Genomic DNA, 18,243 nt, shown 5'->3' on the forward strand with positions numbered 1-18,243 from the left:
TTAATGGTTCCCTTAATTGTCTTCATAAAATATTTGCATGGGTCTAATTTGCATAATTTGCATGTATTAATTAATCTTTCAAAGGAATTTTGTGCTGAGAGAAGCCAAAAAATCTCTTTGTTTTATTTAACATCTAATGAAATATTTATCTTTGTTAATGAACTTCTCATCTTCATTAAAATAAAAATTGCACAAGTTTGTATGTTTTAAATGTTTTTATAATTGAAGTATACAAAAAAATCTCTTCAGACCTACAGTATCTGAAAAACAAACACATTATTGCACATTCTGTGTCATTTTGATTACAGCAACATTTAAAATTTGAGAAACCCTATTTACTCTACCAAAAGTTTTCAAGGGGTTTTAAATGACTTCAATTTCACGTTAATTGATGATAATTTTTTTTTTTTTTTTTTTAATTTTACAAGTAGGACTGATAAGGTAAACATTTTGGTTTTTTTTACTATTATCAACCTGTGATACATAACAGCTTTTATAGGACAGATATTATGTATAGAAAGAGAGACTAACATTGTAGGTTAAAATTTAAAATACTGCAGGAGTTTGTACATGATATGGGGTTAGTTTATACTCTACTACACTAACAGTTGAGGAAAAACAGTTTGTGAGTTACTGCCTGACATTTAATGATTGAACCTGGAGTAAGACTGATGACAGTAACAGTTATAAAGGACAGTAGTGGCAGAGGACCTAGTTAAATGACAGGTTGCGGTGATCAGCAACTTTGAGACAGTATCCAAAATAGCTAGACATCCAGAATGAGAATATGCAATGCAAAAAAAAAATCAACATTAAAGTTTTGTGCAAAATTTGAATATGGAAGTGTGAGGAGATGAAATTAAGTACTTTGCAGAGAGCTATTTCTGTAAAAAGAATAGCTATAAGAGGATGATGATTAGTTTTTTGGGGACAAAGGTGAAGGCTATTACTTAAAAAGGGGACCATCTAGAATCCCAAGGTAATGTATCAGCTACTTAATATTGTTGGAAATAGTGTATGTGGAGAAGGAATAGCAAAGTATGGTTAAAATAAAATAGCCTCTATACAGAATGTTAACACTGTACATAGTAAGATTTGTGAAATGGAATTTTGTTTTTTTCAAGGATAAGTACAATATTATTGGAACAATAAAAGTACACTTGAAATAGGGAAATGATTGGGGATTTAAAATACAAAGTGACTGTATTTGCACGATGAAACAGCACAATGGGATTTGTACTCATTTTCAATACCCCTGCATATGTTTAAATCCTTGCACAAGGAGTTTATAAACACATTAATGTGTTTGAATTCATTTTAGACATGCAATACCTTAGGAAGCCATCCCTGCAGAGGTAGAAAAGCAGGAGCTGTTTAAGAGTGCTTTAAGATACAGCACTCATTGTATAAAAGAAACAGGAGGTTTAAGTTATCGAGATTGTATACAGAGTCATATATTCTTTACTAGATTATCCTATAATTTTTTCAACTGATAAGATATAGTGGAACTTTGCTGATACCATAATGGCAATATAAATATTGCTGTGTATTATGAAGGTGTGGAACTTGTGGAATAGCTGCTGAGGCAATGTAATTATCCATAAAATACCCAAACAATATCAGTGGGAAGGATATGTTTCACTTCACACATTTGTGGAGTAGATGTCTTTATCTGAGCTATTTGGCTGGACTCCAATTAAAGTCAATGAAGAATAATAGACACATCTCTACCTTTGAAGAAAATGAATCATAGCTTCCAAGTTTCTTCATTGATTATGAAGGGCATCTACAAAACTGGCTCAGATGCAGCTATCTACAGTGCAGGTGTCTGAAGTTACTGTAATGAATCTCATCTGTTGTGTATTTTACTTTTTGCTTGCCTCGGAATTCCAACATCACTTGTGACAGTAAACACACTATGAGCAGCTGCATTTCAGTCACTTCTTGTAACTACTGATGTTGGCAATGAGTAATGGTGCATCGCTTCTGGAAAAATATCCATGCCTGATAATTCCTTTTCTGCTTGGTGTAATTCTGTAATGTTTCCATACTGTACAGTTCTGAAAGTTGCATAAAGCATGACCCTCAAATGTAGAAAGAATAACTTGAATTCTGCATCAATCCTGAAGCTTTGCAGCATTTATTTCAATAGGATGCTACCTTGGGAGGCGTAAGGCATGAAACAGGAGTCTAAAGAAGCATTCCAAAAACTCTAAAGTAAGAACAAAAGTGGACATAAATTGAGAGGTAGAAAAAGAGGTAGATGAAGTATCACAGAACTGTAGAAGGGAAAATGGTATCATATTACTAATATAGTTGCATTATATTACTGTATTACTATATCATTACTAATTTGTAATGGACAACTAGTAAATGTTTCTCCATTTAAATGTAGTTTTGCTTGCAAACAAGACATGGGCTGGAATTAACCTGATGAAGCGTAGAAGTCTACAATGTAGACATCTACATGTGTGCTTGTCCCCTCGACCCTCTGTGGAGGGGGTAGAGAGAAATGTCTGCAGTACAGTTCATCACTTCATAAAGTAGGTGCCTATATTTCTCCTTTGTCTATAGAAGGAGCATAACTAGAGTACCCTGGTGTAGACCTCTACAAACAAATTTAGTAAACTCAGTGACACTGCAGAAAAGCTGAATTCAGTTTCTGGAGGTGAGAAAGTAATTTCTTTCTTTTTGTTTGTTTGGTTTGGTTTTCATTTTGGTGTTGTTTATGGAAATTTTTTTTCCATGCAATAAATCCATTTTATAGCAGGGGTTGTAATTATACTCCAAGATAGTCTAATTGCAAAGGATAAACGTAGCATGTGACACAGTCACAAGAAGTATATGCTAAGGAGTCACTGTCTTTGCTCATTTCACATTTTGCAGCAAACAAAGAATCAAGGGGATAATATCAATTTCACAATTAAAATGGTAGCATTTGTTTGGGTTGCTTATATGCTTTAGGTCTGATGTTTTGCTATTGAATGATATGGTAAAGGAATAGCTCATTTTGCATGCTTCAGTGCATTTTTAACCAATGCCCTAAGCCAAAACCAAATCTTTATGCAGTCTTTATCTGCTGATTTCTTGATGGCAGCACCGATGCTTTAATGAATATTTGTAAAATATTGTGGATTTTGGATGAAAGGCACAATAGAAGTTCAGTTATGTTACTAACTTCTGCTTTTATATTTTATTTGGTGACTGATCAGAATCCCAGGCATTAAAAAGTGGCAAAGAGAGGCGACACAATATACAGCAATTTACAACTATTATCAACTAATTATAGTTAGTTTCAAATCTAGTACAGGGAAATAGATGGAAAATTATTTTATGGGATTTAGTAAGGAAATACTTGATAGCCATAATTTTGTGTAAAGTCAGCCAGCCTGGATTTTCATATGAGAAAAATTTAACAGACTGACTTATCTCAATTATTCTGTGTTAGATCAAAAGTGGTATATTACTGAGTGGCAGCATTTTGGTGTGATAAGTGACAGTCTCTCTTTTATAATCCTAAACTAATTGTGGGGTCAAAAGTCCTGTTAAAAAGAATGAGGGTTCAACATTCACTTAATATATTCAAGAGCCAAACAAGCAGTTAGACTTAAAATGTAAATAAAACTGTGTGGTGAGATTGTATCAGGCAGGCAGCCCTTTGAACAGTGTTAAGAGTTAAGAAGGCAACCACCTTCCTAAAATATCACTCCAACTCAATTGCTCTATTACTTTTATGTCAGTTTAAAAAAAAAAAAGAAAAAGAACAAAAGAAAAAAAAGATACCCTTGCCATCAATAAAGCTAGCTGAGGGTCTGATGGTTTAATTTTAAAGTGGCCAAAGATTTTAGTTTTTGTCCTTTCTCTCTTTGCCAGTATGATGAAAAAAAAAAGACAAAACATTTTTATGTCCTTCAGAAATAGGAAATAATATTTATAGTATTTTATTTTAAGATAAACAAATTCTTAATAATCTGTGATATTCATATAAATGCTTCATCATAAACCATCAAAGCAACAAATTACCATGCCAAATCTATTTTAATTCTAAAAAATAGTGGGGTTTAGCAGTGGTTATTTTTATATTGATATAATTAAGAATGATAACATAAAACAATTTAGGCTTTCTATAATTCAAACATGCAGCTTTCCCATGGATTTGATTTGGAACTTGACCCATCTCTATTAGTATCTCAAGTTCCTATGAAAGAAAAAAAAAGAAAAGAAATACATCAACTAAGAAAAGTAAGTAGAAAGGAAGTGGAACTAAAATTAACACATTTGGAAGGAATACTTAGCCAGCATCACGTTCCATCTATAGCTAAAATTTGCTGTCAGCATATATCTATAATAAGTATTCTTCCAGTGAACTGCCAGCTGGCTTGTAAAAAGGAAAATCTATTCTATAGAATAGACTGCTAGCTTTAAAAAGAAATCTTTAGCTTTTCAACCCTTCACAGGAAGTATTTTGGTCATTGTAAGGTTCCATAACACCTGAAGGACATCCTGGGAGACAGCAGCATATATAATGATAATGTGATGTCATTTTGTTTTTCCTAGTTGAGAAACACAAAGAGTGTATCAGTAATGGTAAAAGGAACATTTTTTCTATTATACTCTTGTCAGCCTTATTTTTTAAAAGTGATGCAGCCTCTAATAGCTTAGGAAAAGCAGCAATAGCATAATAGTGTGTTTTGTCATGGACATTAGAAAGGATGGATCACAAAGTGCTACAGCTGGCCTTGGAAACAAAGTGTTATGAAGTCAGGACCAAAAAATTTACAGTGCTGGTTTATGTGCATGAAATTAGAATAGAGATTGTTAAAAATATACAATGCTATATTAGATAATTCAAGTTTTGACTTGTTTATTTAGTCTCTTTGTTGATTCTGCAGATTTTGCCTGTGACAAACTGTCGGTGCAACCCTTGCATTAAAAGACATGTATTTTTCATGATATTGTTTCATACTGCAATATGCTGGCTACAAGTCCTTTCAAGTAATCAAGCTATATTGAATACAAACATAAAATAAAAAGAAGCAATAATTTGCTCTCATTTTTAGCTTTACACTCTGACTCAAAGATATACAGTCGTAGCCATTGAAGAGAGCACAATATGTTTGCACATTGATGAATTGAACATAAAAATATTGTGGTTGGATCAGACTCCTTGGCTTCACTGGAAATACTGGAAGCATCATAAAAGTGGTATAACTGACTGGAGGATCAGTTCCATTTTCAACCTTGTCATCAAATTTGTTATGACAATCACAGTTACTATCGCAGCAGTAACTATGCCATCCTAGGCAATCTGGTTCCCAATGCTAAAATATTGAAATGCTAAAACACTATTAAAACTTGCAAAAATCAGTTCTATTCCAGTTCCAAATGGGCAATAGTTCCAGAGTTTGATCTTAAACATTCAGTGCACAAAAGAGTTCTAATTTTAGGAATTAACAACTAAGGTTTCCCTGTAGGTTTTTTCATATTCTTGCAAAACCTGTGACTCTCTTACATCTTCCAGCTAAAATTAACTTTATAGCCAAGTCTATTTTATCAGACCAGATATTCAGTAAATATATTCAGCATATATACTCAGTTCTTGCCTCTCTTCCTACTAAAATAACATAGCATTAGGGATAGGACTAGATGGGCTTTAAAATCTGCATTTGCAGGCTATTGTATCACAAATACCATCTTAAAGACCATTTTAATACATCTCTCATCTTGGAAGGCTACACCAGTTCCTGCAATAGAAAACAGAGCTGTTTTGTGTCATTTTTACTATTTAATGTATATGCAAGGAATAATCAGTTGCTTTTCTACGATAAGCATATCAATTAATTTTATTTTGATGTTGTGGACTCTATTCCTTGGATTATACTAGTAGCCTGCTCTGAAATTATTGCAGTTTAAATTCACCTTGAGCATGGGTAACCAGCATCCTAAACACTGTTCCAGAAGAGGTCCTGCAAGTGACTTGTACAATGCCATTAATATGTTGCTATTGAAAATAAACAGTGTAAGTGGAAAGCTAGGAAAAAACAAAACCAAAACCAAAAACAAAACAAGAGAAAAAGCATCCATGAAGTAACATTTTTCATTTCCTCTGTCTTGACATAATCACACTTCCAAGCAAGAAAATTTTACACTTCAGATATTTTGCACAGGTCATTTCTTCTGACTCCAAGTTCGTCATTTGATCCCAGAGTCAATGGTTAAGACTGCTCTGTGGTTTAATTTAGCCATTCTCTTTTCTCTTGCTTACTTTTTGATGATGGACCATGGTGCTAAGTTCTCCCTGGGAAAGCATGCTGCTTCCATATGGTCTGGGATTTCTGTGGTGGGGTGCATCCAGGACACTGTCTGTCATGACATGCTGTTTTTTCTGAGGAATCTCTATTGGCAAAGACACAGAGTGGTGCCAGATTCAGACCACCTGGCCCTAAGGCTAATTGAGTTTTTCCTGGGAGGGTAGACTAATAATTTTGAAGTACCTATCTGAAATTGTGTTACCACTGAGAGGGAATGGGAAAGGTTGGCTAGTCACCGCAGTACTTAAATGCATCTATGAAGATATGCCCAAGATGGAAGTTTACAGTCAGTTAGGGGAACTGGTTTGGATTATGAACTGAAAAACAATCTACCTGGGTCAGCTTTAGCACTCATCACAGAAACAAAGTTCCCTTGTAATTTAAAATTTTTCATTCCTTATAGGAACAAAAGCATTTTGCTTAAGTACTGCTTAATAGCTAACTACCGGGTTAAAGCCCATATACCATCTTTCAACTTGAAGTCTTCCTCAGATTTAACATGAGCTGTTTTTTTCAGTTTTGTAGTTGTGTCGCTCACACTAAGCCCCAGGAACTTCATTAAGGACTATTCATATTTCTGTGTGGTAGGAAGGATTATGTGTGACTTCAGTTCATTGCTCATTTGTTAGGGCATGACTTCTGGTTTGGTTTCTGGCACTTTGACTCTTGTTCTGGAGCTGACTGCTTGGTGCCATTGTCTTCTATAAGCTTGCTTTCATACAAAATACCTAAAAGCAGCAAGCTTATATTGCCTATGTTTTGACATCCCATGCATCCTTAATAGATTTTCCATAAGCTTGCCACTGTGCAATCTATCTGTTTTACAGCCTCATTCCTTCCTGTTCTGCATGTAACTGTTTCTTCATGTTTTGCATTGGGCTGTTACTCTTATTTAGCACACAGATGAGAACAAGGGTGGTTGGATATTAAAGAAAAATGTGGTGTTAACGTGATATTGATATTAGAATAGGATTCCACACAGCCCAGAATTGATGTATGCGGGCTAATGTGAGTAGTAAAGCTAAATGCTTTCTTTAAATGGCCTCTATTTTCCAGTAACCTTTGCAGCATTTGAAATGACATCTCAGTAACTGGGATTAAGGAAAAGCCAGATCATACTCTTGTATTAGTTGTGGGGTTTAAGTCTAATCTGAAAACAACAAATCACTACTCTGCCTTTTAGTTATTGGGGTATTACATCAAATGAAAGTTATTTGTTTAGAAAAGAACTAGCTTGTAGAGAAGAGTGAGGTAGGTTTGTGATTCTGTGAATCAGAAGAGACGGTCTGGGTAGGAGCAGGTATTAGATAAGTCTTTTCTTGTGTTTTAAGAAGTAGTCTGGGCTAAAGCTCTAGGAAAGATAGTACTTTAGAAGAGCTCATCTTCATAAATGGTTTGTATATGCTGAAGGAAATAAACATCACGCTATCTGGTGAAGGAAACAATAGATTGCTAGTACTAACCATGGCCACAACTATTCCTAGTAGAAAAATCATGACCCATGTTACCTTTTCCAGACTTCCATAAAAGGTCTTTATTAATCCACACTTTATGACATGATCTGTAATTGTAAACACATGTATCATGCTAATACTATTAGCTTCTAGTTCAGTGATGGAAGGGATCTGTGTGTGTGTTTCCGTATGTGTGTGTGGAGGGTAGTTTTTAAGAATCACTAACTTCTATATGATTTTGCGTAGATATTTTCTGTAATTTGATCTCAACTCAAAAGCAAAAACTGCTGAAAGCTCCAACAAACAGTTTTATTGTATTTTATTCAGATTTCATTCTATGACCATTTTTTCCTCTCCAGAGAGAAAAATAATTTTTTTTTAAGCCTGTTTGAAGATTAACTTTATGATTGATATTTTGTATTTAAAATTACTTTGGTGATGATATTTAGCGTAAAAAGTGATAATTTGAGCAAAGCCCTAAAAAAGGGGGCAGAATTGAGAAGAAGAGTGGAAAGAAGAGCAATCAGACTAAAAAGATGAATAGTAATTTCTGTTTCCATCAAGACTTTACAAGAAAAAAAAGAAGATATTAGGCAGAAACCACATTCCAATACTTAGATCTCAACTCTTTCTCAATTTTATGCTATCAGATCCAAGGTTGCTTGTTGATTGGCTTGCTAAAAAGATAGTAAAAAAAAAGTTGTTTTTGTTTTTGAAAATACGATAGCAAATAAAGCACACCTTTTTGCAGAATTTAAAACTGTTCAGTGCAGGACAGATTGTTCAGCACAGGAATTATCCACACTGCATTACAAACAGCACTGAACACAATGAGCTGTGGAAGCTCACAAGGTGATCATATTTAGCTGTGACTTCATCCTTTAATAACTTTTCCACATGATTCTTCAGTTGAAAGTGGTTTGTTTTGCTTTTTCTCTATTGTTTTTTTCATTATTTTAATTTTTTTTTTTACCAATAGAAGTGACACAATACAATGCCTTGGAGACTCAGGTTCAGTGCTTGTAAGTAATCAGATCTGTTGTCTTTCTTTGGATGTGCTTTTGTTCTGTTTATACAAATAGAAAAAGGGTTGCTAAGTTCATAAGGCAACAGTAAGAGACAGTGTGATTTTTTTTTTTAATCTATTTCTTTCAAAGAATCTCTCACCTTGCCAGTTCAATCTTTTCAGTGCTCAAAATGGCAAGCTCTGTGTGTTCTATATGATCTTTAAATAATAGAAGGTGACATGTTCAGGTAGTCTATCACTTTGTTAGTGTACTAAAGACCAGATTGCTGACCTTTAGCTTTTTCCTCGGTATTCGGTGATATAATGCAAACATACATTCATGATTAAAACACATGATAAAATTACTGAAAGAAGATCCTGACAGTTCAATAGTTAAAATAAGTGCAAAAAAGGTGTTTAGACACTCTTTTTTATACATCCATGTTTTAGTTTTATGTCTGGAAACTCAGATGTAGAATAAAATCTCCTAAGTATAAATTATTATTTTAAAAAGAAAGACATGAATATCTCAGTCTCCTGAATATTTGCACTGAGTATTAGCACAAATATATTTGTACATGAATGTTAAGTAGAGAAATGAAAGGTGTATGATTAATAACAATATGCAAATTTGAAACTAATTTATTGGTGTTATACAAAGGGCAAACTAGGATAGTGTTTGGCCAAATATGTTTACATACTTCGTATTTGCATGGGTTTATTGAACATGCAGTGTGAAATCACCCATCTTTGCATGAAAACTGGATAAGCACTTTTTTTAAAGAACAAATTGCTCAAATTTCAAAGCCTCAACAGTTGAGCCTGCTTTCCAACATCTCCTGTACTCCGCCTTAATTCTGCTTGGGAAGAGGGCAGTGGATCCATTCATGTTCCCCAATACATGATCTACTTTTGCTATCAGTAACAATGTCAGGACAGTGTAGATCCCTCTGTCCCTCCTTTTCAGTGTCAAGTTGTAACGCTTCAGCGTTCTGATTAACCTCGTACACTGGGAGGAGTCTTTTCCCCTCACAACATATTGTTTTGCATTTTATAAGGAAAATTGCAGAAAGTTATGCTCAGTTGATTTCACTACTGCATTTTACAGAGGCTGGGGTTTATGTTCTCAGTCACACCCTGCAAACTCTGAAAAAGAGTCAACCTCATCATAAATTATTTTCCCATGATTAAGAAGTTAGACTCCCATTTTTATCTTCCTGCTTTGGTGGAAAATAAATCCTCTTTTGTCTCAATTTTGAATAAAATATATGAAGAGTATACAAAAATAGATTTCATCCTTAATTAGCTGCTTCCTTTAAGCTTTTCGAAGAAGGGTTACAATTTGACTACGATCCCTTCCATCTGTCACAATATGCTTGCTTTTATTTTGACTTCCCGTTGCTGTCTTATCAAATATCACATGAATCATTACCATTTGTTTGCCATCCCTTTCTTTTGTTTTGTTTCTCTTCCTCCAAATGATTAAAACATCAGGTTGAATGAAAGGTTAGAAGTACACTGTGATTCACATTTGCCCCATCTTATTAAAACAAATAAACCAACCAGTTATATAATTTAAATGTGCTTGAGCTATGGCTTGCAGATGCTTTTATCAGCTCTGGGCTGAAGAGGTTGTGTGCATTCGGGCATGCACGTACAACTGTTCTTTGAAAGGGACAAATCTCATTAGATTACAGGTGCCTGGAAATAACTTCTGAGAAAATAGCTGCCATTTTCAATAAAGCTACTTCCTAACAGGAAACACAATTTATTATGTTCTTTAGCACAAGTGAGCAGCTTTTCTTTTATTTAGATAAAAGTAGCCCCATTTAATGTCACAAATATTTTATTTCTTTTAATCTGTTGGACTGAGTGTGGATTATAATATTTTTCACTCTAATATTCTAGCTTATAACATGTTGAGGAAAAGAGCTTTAATGATTCTTACAAAATATGTGTTACACTAACTTACAAGTTCTTTCATTTACTTGCCATCTTTTCTTGTACAGAGAGTCAGAAATGCTTCATAATTGCCTCAGCTTGCTAGAACCTAAGTTAGCAGGTTTTGGTGGCTGTAGGGTGTGGCAACAAGTGTGTATATCCTGAATTTCAGTACGAAGTCTCTGCTGTCTTTAGTGAGCACGTGGGCTAGTCCTGGGGATTTTGTGTTGCAACGTGGTTTTAAAAGAGGACTCTAAGCTCAAGTCAGCTCAGTCACCAGCCGTGGAGATGGACTTCAAATTGATTTTTATTTTTATGAGCCAAGAACCTATAGTTTCAATTAAATAAGTAAGCGCATGTGGGTTTTTTTTGTTGTTGGTGGTGGGTTTTTTGTTATTTGTGCTAACATAGTCCTTAGAGATCTCAGCTAACACTGCTGTACCTTGCTAAGGACAAGAAGACAGACTGAGAAACCATCAGTGCACGGAACCTCTGTTACCTAAAAAGAGAAGGGGAAGAGAGAAAGGTTAAAAGAGAAAACAGAGAAACACTAAAGTGAAATCACAGATAATTTCAGAGTTATTAAAGTCTGAATAAAGTTCCCATCCTCACTTGTTCCGTTGTATTCTTCTTATTAACGTGAAAGAAATCAACCTAAAGTAGATGTTCTTTACTTTGAAAGCACAAAGAGATGAGTAGATCCACCATTCAAATATCCTTAAGACCCCTTTTGAGTAAAGATCAGCTTATATCACTGGCCTGTGCATATTTGATGAAATTATGTTAACTGTAGTTAGGAACTTTAGTGACTAAAATCGGGCCTACTTTGATGTAAGGGTTCTTGGATCATGGGCTGGCATTTACTATTCTACAGCTCATAAATTACGATCATAAAAAGTAACAACTAATAATAAATTAATAAAAAATTATCCAAACCTTGACATCCTAACTTTCCAAAGCTCCCACTGAGATTTTTGATCGTATCATTCATTTTTCTTCTCATACATTATTTTGTCCTTTTTTTCTTTTTAACCTGGATTCTGTGGATTTCTTTCTTATTAAATCTCTGTGACATGCTATTGTATCTTTTTGTTTGCTTGGCTGGTTGGTTTTTTCCCCCAAAGCTCCTAACTATAGGAAACACTTTATCTTATTACTAAGGAGAGTTTTCCTCAGTAGGCTTTTCTATGATAGCAATGGACTGAATTCAGGTGTGACACCACACCTTTAATGTTGATTTGCAGATTTTCATAAACTGAAGACTGCAGTATGCTCTTATGATAGTCATGATGGTCACTATTGTTACGTTTATTTTTAAAGCAGCTCTCAGAATACAAACTACAATATGATATGTTTGGGTGGCAAACCACTCCAGTGTGACTTGCACTGAGTGGCAGAAATACACACATTACCATCTAATGGATGATTTATTTAGTTTGCAACCTAAAACCAAACTTAACATTTCATTGTAGATTTTTATCACTTTACAAGGATGCATATTAATAGGAATAATATTTGAGTGGGTTTATGTTTTTATCTCAAAAAATGTTGGGCCCTTAGAGATACTTACTAGAAGCTGCCCACAGAACACTAGTGTGAATCATTCCCCAGCTGACATCTCTGTGGGAATGCATTTCAAACCATATGATTTGTTTCAGCATTGCAAACTTTTATGTCAGTTCCATTTGTTTGTTTTTTATAACATTTATGACCTTTTAACTATTTGGACATGTTCATTCAAAAACCTCAAAATAAGTCTTAATTAAAAAGGGTTGATCTAAAAAAAATACTCCCTCATTCTGCCTAGAATTTCTGTCATATCAGTCCACAGACAAAACAAATGAGACAAAAAGTGGCGTTTTCAGTTTGAGTTACTAGCACAAGCTTGCGTGATCTTGCTGAACACTGCCATTTGCAAAAGAGCAATTAAAACAGATGACAATCTGCTAATCATGCACAGTTCTATTTAGAAATTTAGCAGTACTTTCCCAGTTTGTGTTTTTGCTTGACTTCCTATGAGGAAAGGAAGTTTTCTGTATTTATATTGTATATAACAGTATGTAAATTGGGAAACTTTACCGCAGATCAACGATTTTCAGTAGGCTAAAAACACAGTCTAACGTAGTCAATGTTTTTAGAGAACACTCTGTGTGTGTTTGTGTGGTGTATGTTTGTGTGCATATACCTATGTTTGTGTGAATAGTATGAATAGTGTGAATTCCATATTAGTTTTACATAAAATTGTTTTTATGCAGATAGACAAATTCTGCATTTGTTAACCACAGACAGTAATGCAACATGCATATATAACTGTTAAATAAAAGCTGATCAGAAGGTAGAAGGCAGGAGGCAGAGGCATGCTCATGATTTGGGATCTAGGACTACTGGCATTATCGCATTGAGTTATGAAGGATGAGCTTGCTTGATTTGCTGATCACTGGTCACCGTCCTGATTTGTAGGTTTTGCTTGTGATTTTAACCTCAAAATCGTAAAGGCCTATCAGTGGTAATGCTCCACTGGTATTCAGATAGGAACACTGGCTACACCTAGAGGCGAAGTGTTTCAGGTGGCTTTGGCAACAATATTGAGAAGTTCCAGTCATTTCTGAAGAACTTCTGAACAATGAGAATTGAGAGAGAAATGGTTAGGAAGAAGGGCGTCAGAGTCTGAAAAGGGAAAGGGACAGCAATCAGATATAGGTATTGTATTTGGTCACCACATCGTGATGCGAGGTTATCATTCCTCTGCAGAGCTGTGAGTTACCTCTGTTTTTCCTAGCACGGTTTGAAGTCTTCATATTTCTGAAGTGCAGTGCTATTTGCCGGGTATACGTTCTTCATGAGTGGCTACATGAACTTCTGAGCTACACACAGGAGCATGCTGGAAGAAAAGTGCAAAGCCTAAAGAAATTATTTCTTCATCTTCTCCCAAACTCATGATTTGAGAGTGTGGTGGGCAGTTCCACAGATACTGTGATTTTTTTCTGTGTTGGCACTATAGGTTCTAAAGAAAAGGATATTCATTTTGCACCTCATTCTTTCATGAGTAATCTTAAGAAAATAAAGGAAATATTTTACAATTCTTAGCAACTTTTGAACTATTACTAAGTACTACTTAATCATGGAATTGCTTTATCTATATCATAACATGGCAGGAGTTATACTAAAGTTGATGTGCCTAATGCTTGCTGTGTTTTCCCGTATGTTAGGGGAATTAGTCAAACATGTTAATAGAGAATATATCTGTTCTATAATATGCCTAGCAATGATATTAGATTAGCTGGTGAGTTCCTATATGGCATTTTAACTCCATTATCAATACAGATGATTCAATTGCACTTTTAATGGTCCATCATATAGTTATTTGAGGAACAGGACAATTTATGCTTATTGTATATATCCATCATAAATGTTTTTGCGTTATATAAACAAATATCCTCTTACTTTCTAAGGAAGGTGCTTTAAAAAGCTGCCCATATCTATTATCGTTCATTGTCTGTGGGTACAGAATACAGGATCTGATAGTGTCTTCCATTAAAAGAGAAAAACTTCTTAGTCACTTCATTGCCAGACTAGGTCCTTAAGCAGTGTAAAATAGAGCTGACTTTTGAAAAGGTACTGCTGTTCTCTGCAGATTGTTCATCTTTTGTTGGCTGCTACAAGGATTCCGCTTCCTACAGCTGTATTTTTAATTGAGAATATGTTTTAATGAATATTTTATTTTAAAAGGTATATGGAGACTTAATATAGTAAAATAAAATACAAGTTACTGACTGTAGGTTATCTTAAAGTTTAAGTGTGGGAATTATGCATAGCACTCATTAGCAACTGTGCATTCAGGATAGCCAAAGTGCTGGTATATATGCAGAGTAATTCTCTTACAGAGGTATCCGGACAGCTTTAGTGCTGTAAATGTCTGTTGTGTTTATTCAATATGTTTGGGAGAATTATATAGCCAGTAGTAGCTCTGGCTATCCTATACTTAATGCAGGTTTTCTTCTGAGATGGTTTACCGGGCCTTCAGTTTTACCAAGCTCCATTTCAGACGTTCCTTCTTTCTCTCCTGAATTCCCATAAGCATTTTGGTTGCTCTTCATGCATCAAAGAAGAATAAAAAGTCTTTAAGTTGAGTCCTTATTCAATTTCTTTTCATCTCTCTTCAGTGCACAAAGACCATAAAAAGCAAAGAGAATGTGGAAATGGTTCTCGGTGGAAGCACTCTAAGTGGTGGGAAAGTTATCATCTACTCTGCCAAAAAAAGCTAGGAACGTAAAAAAGTAGGGAAAAGGGGCAGGAAAATGTAAAGACTGGAGAAAGTAGCAAAAGGGAGTACACCCCAGAAGCTTGCAAAAGAAGAGTAGTGGTGGAAAAAGAAAACCAGAGGGTTACTAGATAAGAATCACTGCGACAGAGTGAGCGATTCTACCATCTCCTTTTTGACCCAGCAGTTCTGATAGAAACTAGACAATAAAAATTGGAAAGGGGTGTGCAGAAGGGATGAATTTTTACAGCTGTATGTGATGTACATTTGTCTGCTTTCAAGTTAAACTTTTCTCTCTCTCAACAGTTACAGTTAAGCTTGTGAAAATGATGCCGTGCATTTCAGTGATAACCAAGCATTTCAGAAATTTCAGCATTCATTTATATAGGTTTATCTCACTCAATTGTTTTCCTGTATATCTAATAAGAATTTTAAAGACTGATTTGGAATAAATAGGTTAGACTGAGAAAACCAAAACAGAAACAAAAACCTCTGAAATCTTATAAATGTTTGCTGATTTCACTTGGACCAAAAGAAGGGTTTCATGCAGACTTCAAGAGTTGAGATACAGCTTCTACTTCCAGATGCATTATATTCTAAAATATAAGTAGCATTTCGTAATTATGCACGGTGGAGGATTAATATGCTTCATAATGTGCTTTACTCACAAGGGAGCAACGCTTTCTCTCCTACAGGACAGAAAACTAAGAAGTTTTTCTGTCTGTTTCCTGTTTAAAAAAAAAAATCTTTGTATTGCTATGAGAATAGATGCATATAAGATGTTCATGTCCCCAGTCCCCAGAAGAAAAAATTGCTTTATATTCGTAAAATAGGTGAAAATATGTTATAGCAGAATGTTATCTTCAAGTTTTTCTAGATCAACAGTTACTGGCTAGGTGAGCTTATTGTTTCTCATGTTCCCTCTCCATCACACATATCTCACTTAAATATATGCTCCTCACTTGGGTGGAAAAAATGTTGAGAGAGACGTGCTTACGTCTTTAACATAGTAATTGTTCAGTTAATCTCATTTATGGGGGAAGGAGGCTATACTTCACTGATACCGATTAAATATCCTATACTGGGTTCTATATAAATAGCTACAAATGTGCACAATGGTTACATTACATGGTATATTTAACAACATAGCTAAATCAGAAAGTATGAGCTATGCCTTTAGTGATGGGAGTACTAACGACTGCATGCAAGAAGATTTTTGCTCTGCAACCATGAAGGAAATAATTGCTGTTCAGCACTATTCAGCTAAGTTTGCATATCAGTAAAAACACATGCACAGAGGCTCCACCTACATTCCTAGTGCCCTAGCACTGATATGAGTGCAGCATATATTAAAGCTTTAGAAGGTGTTACAGTATTCACAACTTGCAAAGTGCGTGTAATTTTTAACGGAGTTAATTTGACCACTGTCAGATGAAATTGCAATGGTGATATTCAGGTTTTACTGTTTTTTTATTTTAAACATAAAGTACCATAGGTGGCAGTTTACAGATTTATGGGAGGACTACTTCTGCTGAGGTTTTAAATCTTGTGGGTTTTTTCCTCTTTTCGATTCATTGCAGATATAAATATATAAAGCAAATTTTTTTTTTATGTTTTAGATGGAAGACTTTATTTGAAAACTACTGTCATGTATTGAATTTTTCCTGCTGAAGATACCTGTGCTACGGTAAAGAACTTTGCAGTAAGACATTGGCTTGTAAGGAGTTCTGTGGAAACAAAGCGTTTTCAAGGCAACTTCCTCAACTTCATTTATCAATGTTCTTCAAAAATGTAAAGAATTCTGCAAGAGTGTCCTCCTTTGGTTATCTCCTGTGGCTCGACTCGGAGACCTAGAGAATGTTTGTAAATGTACAGTAGCACTCTTCTTACAGTGAAAATCTGCGTCTCTGTGCCGGACTATTGTATCCAAAACTACAGGCGGGTCAGAACAAGGCTGAGTATTCCCTTTTTCAGGGAGTGCAGACTCTGTCCTCCTCTGATGATTCTATATTTGAGCACATCAAATGATCCTTCCAGCAGTGTCCAAGTACACTTACAGACTGTTATATCATACCGAAACCAGCAAGACAGCTCAGAAATGAACTTGTAGAGGGCATAAGAGGATTCTTATTAAAAAAAAAGGAAAAAAAAAAAAGATAAAAGAAAAAAAAATTGATACATTCAGTTTTCAAACTATGATTGTGGGTTTTCTTCTAAAGACATTTTTTCCACATGCTTTCCAAGAGACCAACACATGTATGTTAGACTACATTAAGTGAAATGGCATTTTGTGTAAGTGAAAAGAAATGATGAATGTAAACAAACTGTTTTACTGTTCACAAAGTCTCTTTTCCTAAAATAAAAAAATACAATAAAAAGAGTAATAATTTCTCATTGTAAACTGGCAGGGGTTTATGAAATAAAAAGACTTTGCTTCTTATCAAACTGTTGGTCACATGTACAGTATATAACACAAATCACACAAGGAAGGTATTATGTATGCAGTAGAAATCTAGAATTTAGGAGATGAAAATTTTAGATAATATTGTTTTGTCACCCTGTTGGTCAGAAAGACACCTTTCTAGTTTTAACGCATGCAGGCATGTAAATATTTGTCCTGGAGTCACAGTATTACTGAATGAGATCTTAAGCATCTGGTAACAAGTCAGAATTCTGTATCAGCCACTTTTATTTGTATATTGAGCCCTGGTTAGTGCCCTGATTAGTGCACTTTTAAGAATGGACTGTGGCTGAGCAGCAAGTCAAAATGCCAGAAATATTTTTATATGTTAATGTCATATTACGTCAATGTTGCTAAAAAAAGAAAACCTAACAAACACTTGATGTATCAGTCCAATTCCATGTAGAACTGAGTGATACAGTTGAAGTCTATTGTCCCTCCCACCTTGTCTTAGGGATGGGTGGTTATGTGTTACTTTCACTGTCTTTATGAAAGCTACAATATGTGTTTTCACCTTTGTGCTGATAACTGGAAGTAAGCTGCAACACAGTGCTTATTACATTACTAAAAGTTATGTTCTTTGCTTTGCGTACTTTTGGGTTACCCCTTTAAAGACTGATTTTGTGAATCAGTGCTATTACTGTAAGTTTTGTGATTATGCTTTCTTCATCTAATGTTTTATGCATATAAAATATTATTTATTACATGGAAACATATCAAAACCTTAAATGTCTAAGATGCCTAACTTAAAGCAAATATTTCTTTAAAAATAGTTCTGATTGGATATTAATATTATTTTGTCAAAAAAA

At 34.7% G+C, this 18,243-nt stretch overlaps 1 protein-coding gene across 1 annotated transcript in view; it reads left to right on the forward strand.

Annotated features, from left to right (window-relative positions):
• The window catches only part of DACH1 (dachshund family transcription factor 1), a 367,634-nt gene extending 350,529 nt beyond the window's left edge, over nt 1-17,105 (forward strand). The window contains exon 12 of the mRNA XM_075139134.1: nt 16,593-17,105. Coding sequence (XP_074995235.1) covers nt 16,593-16,630 — 38 coding nt within the window. The 3' untranslated portion in view covers nt 16,631-17,105. The remainder of the gene's footprint in view (nt 1-16,592) is intronic.
• Nucleotides 17,106-18,243: the final 1,138 nt, after the last annotated feature.

The sequence above is a fragment of the Calonectris borealis genome, chromosome 1 (genome assembly GCF_964195595.1).
Source record: "Calonectris borealis chromosome 1, bCalBor7.hap1.2, whole genome shotgun sequence".
Taxonomy (NCBI): domain Eukaryota; kingdom Metazoa; phylum Chordata; class Aves; order Procellariiformes; family Procellariidae; genus Calonectris; species Calonectris borealis.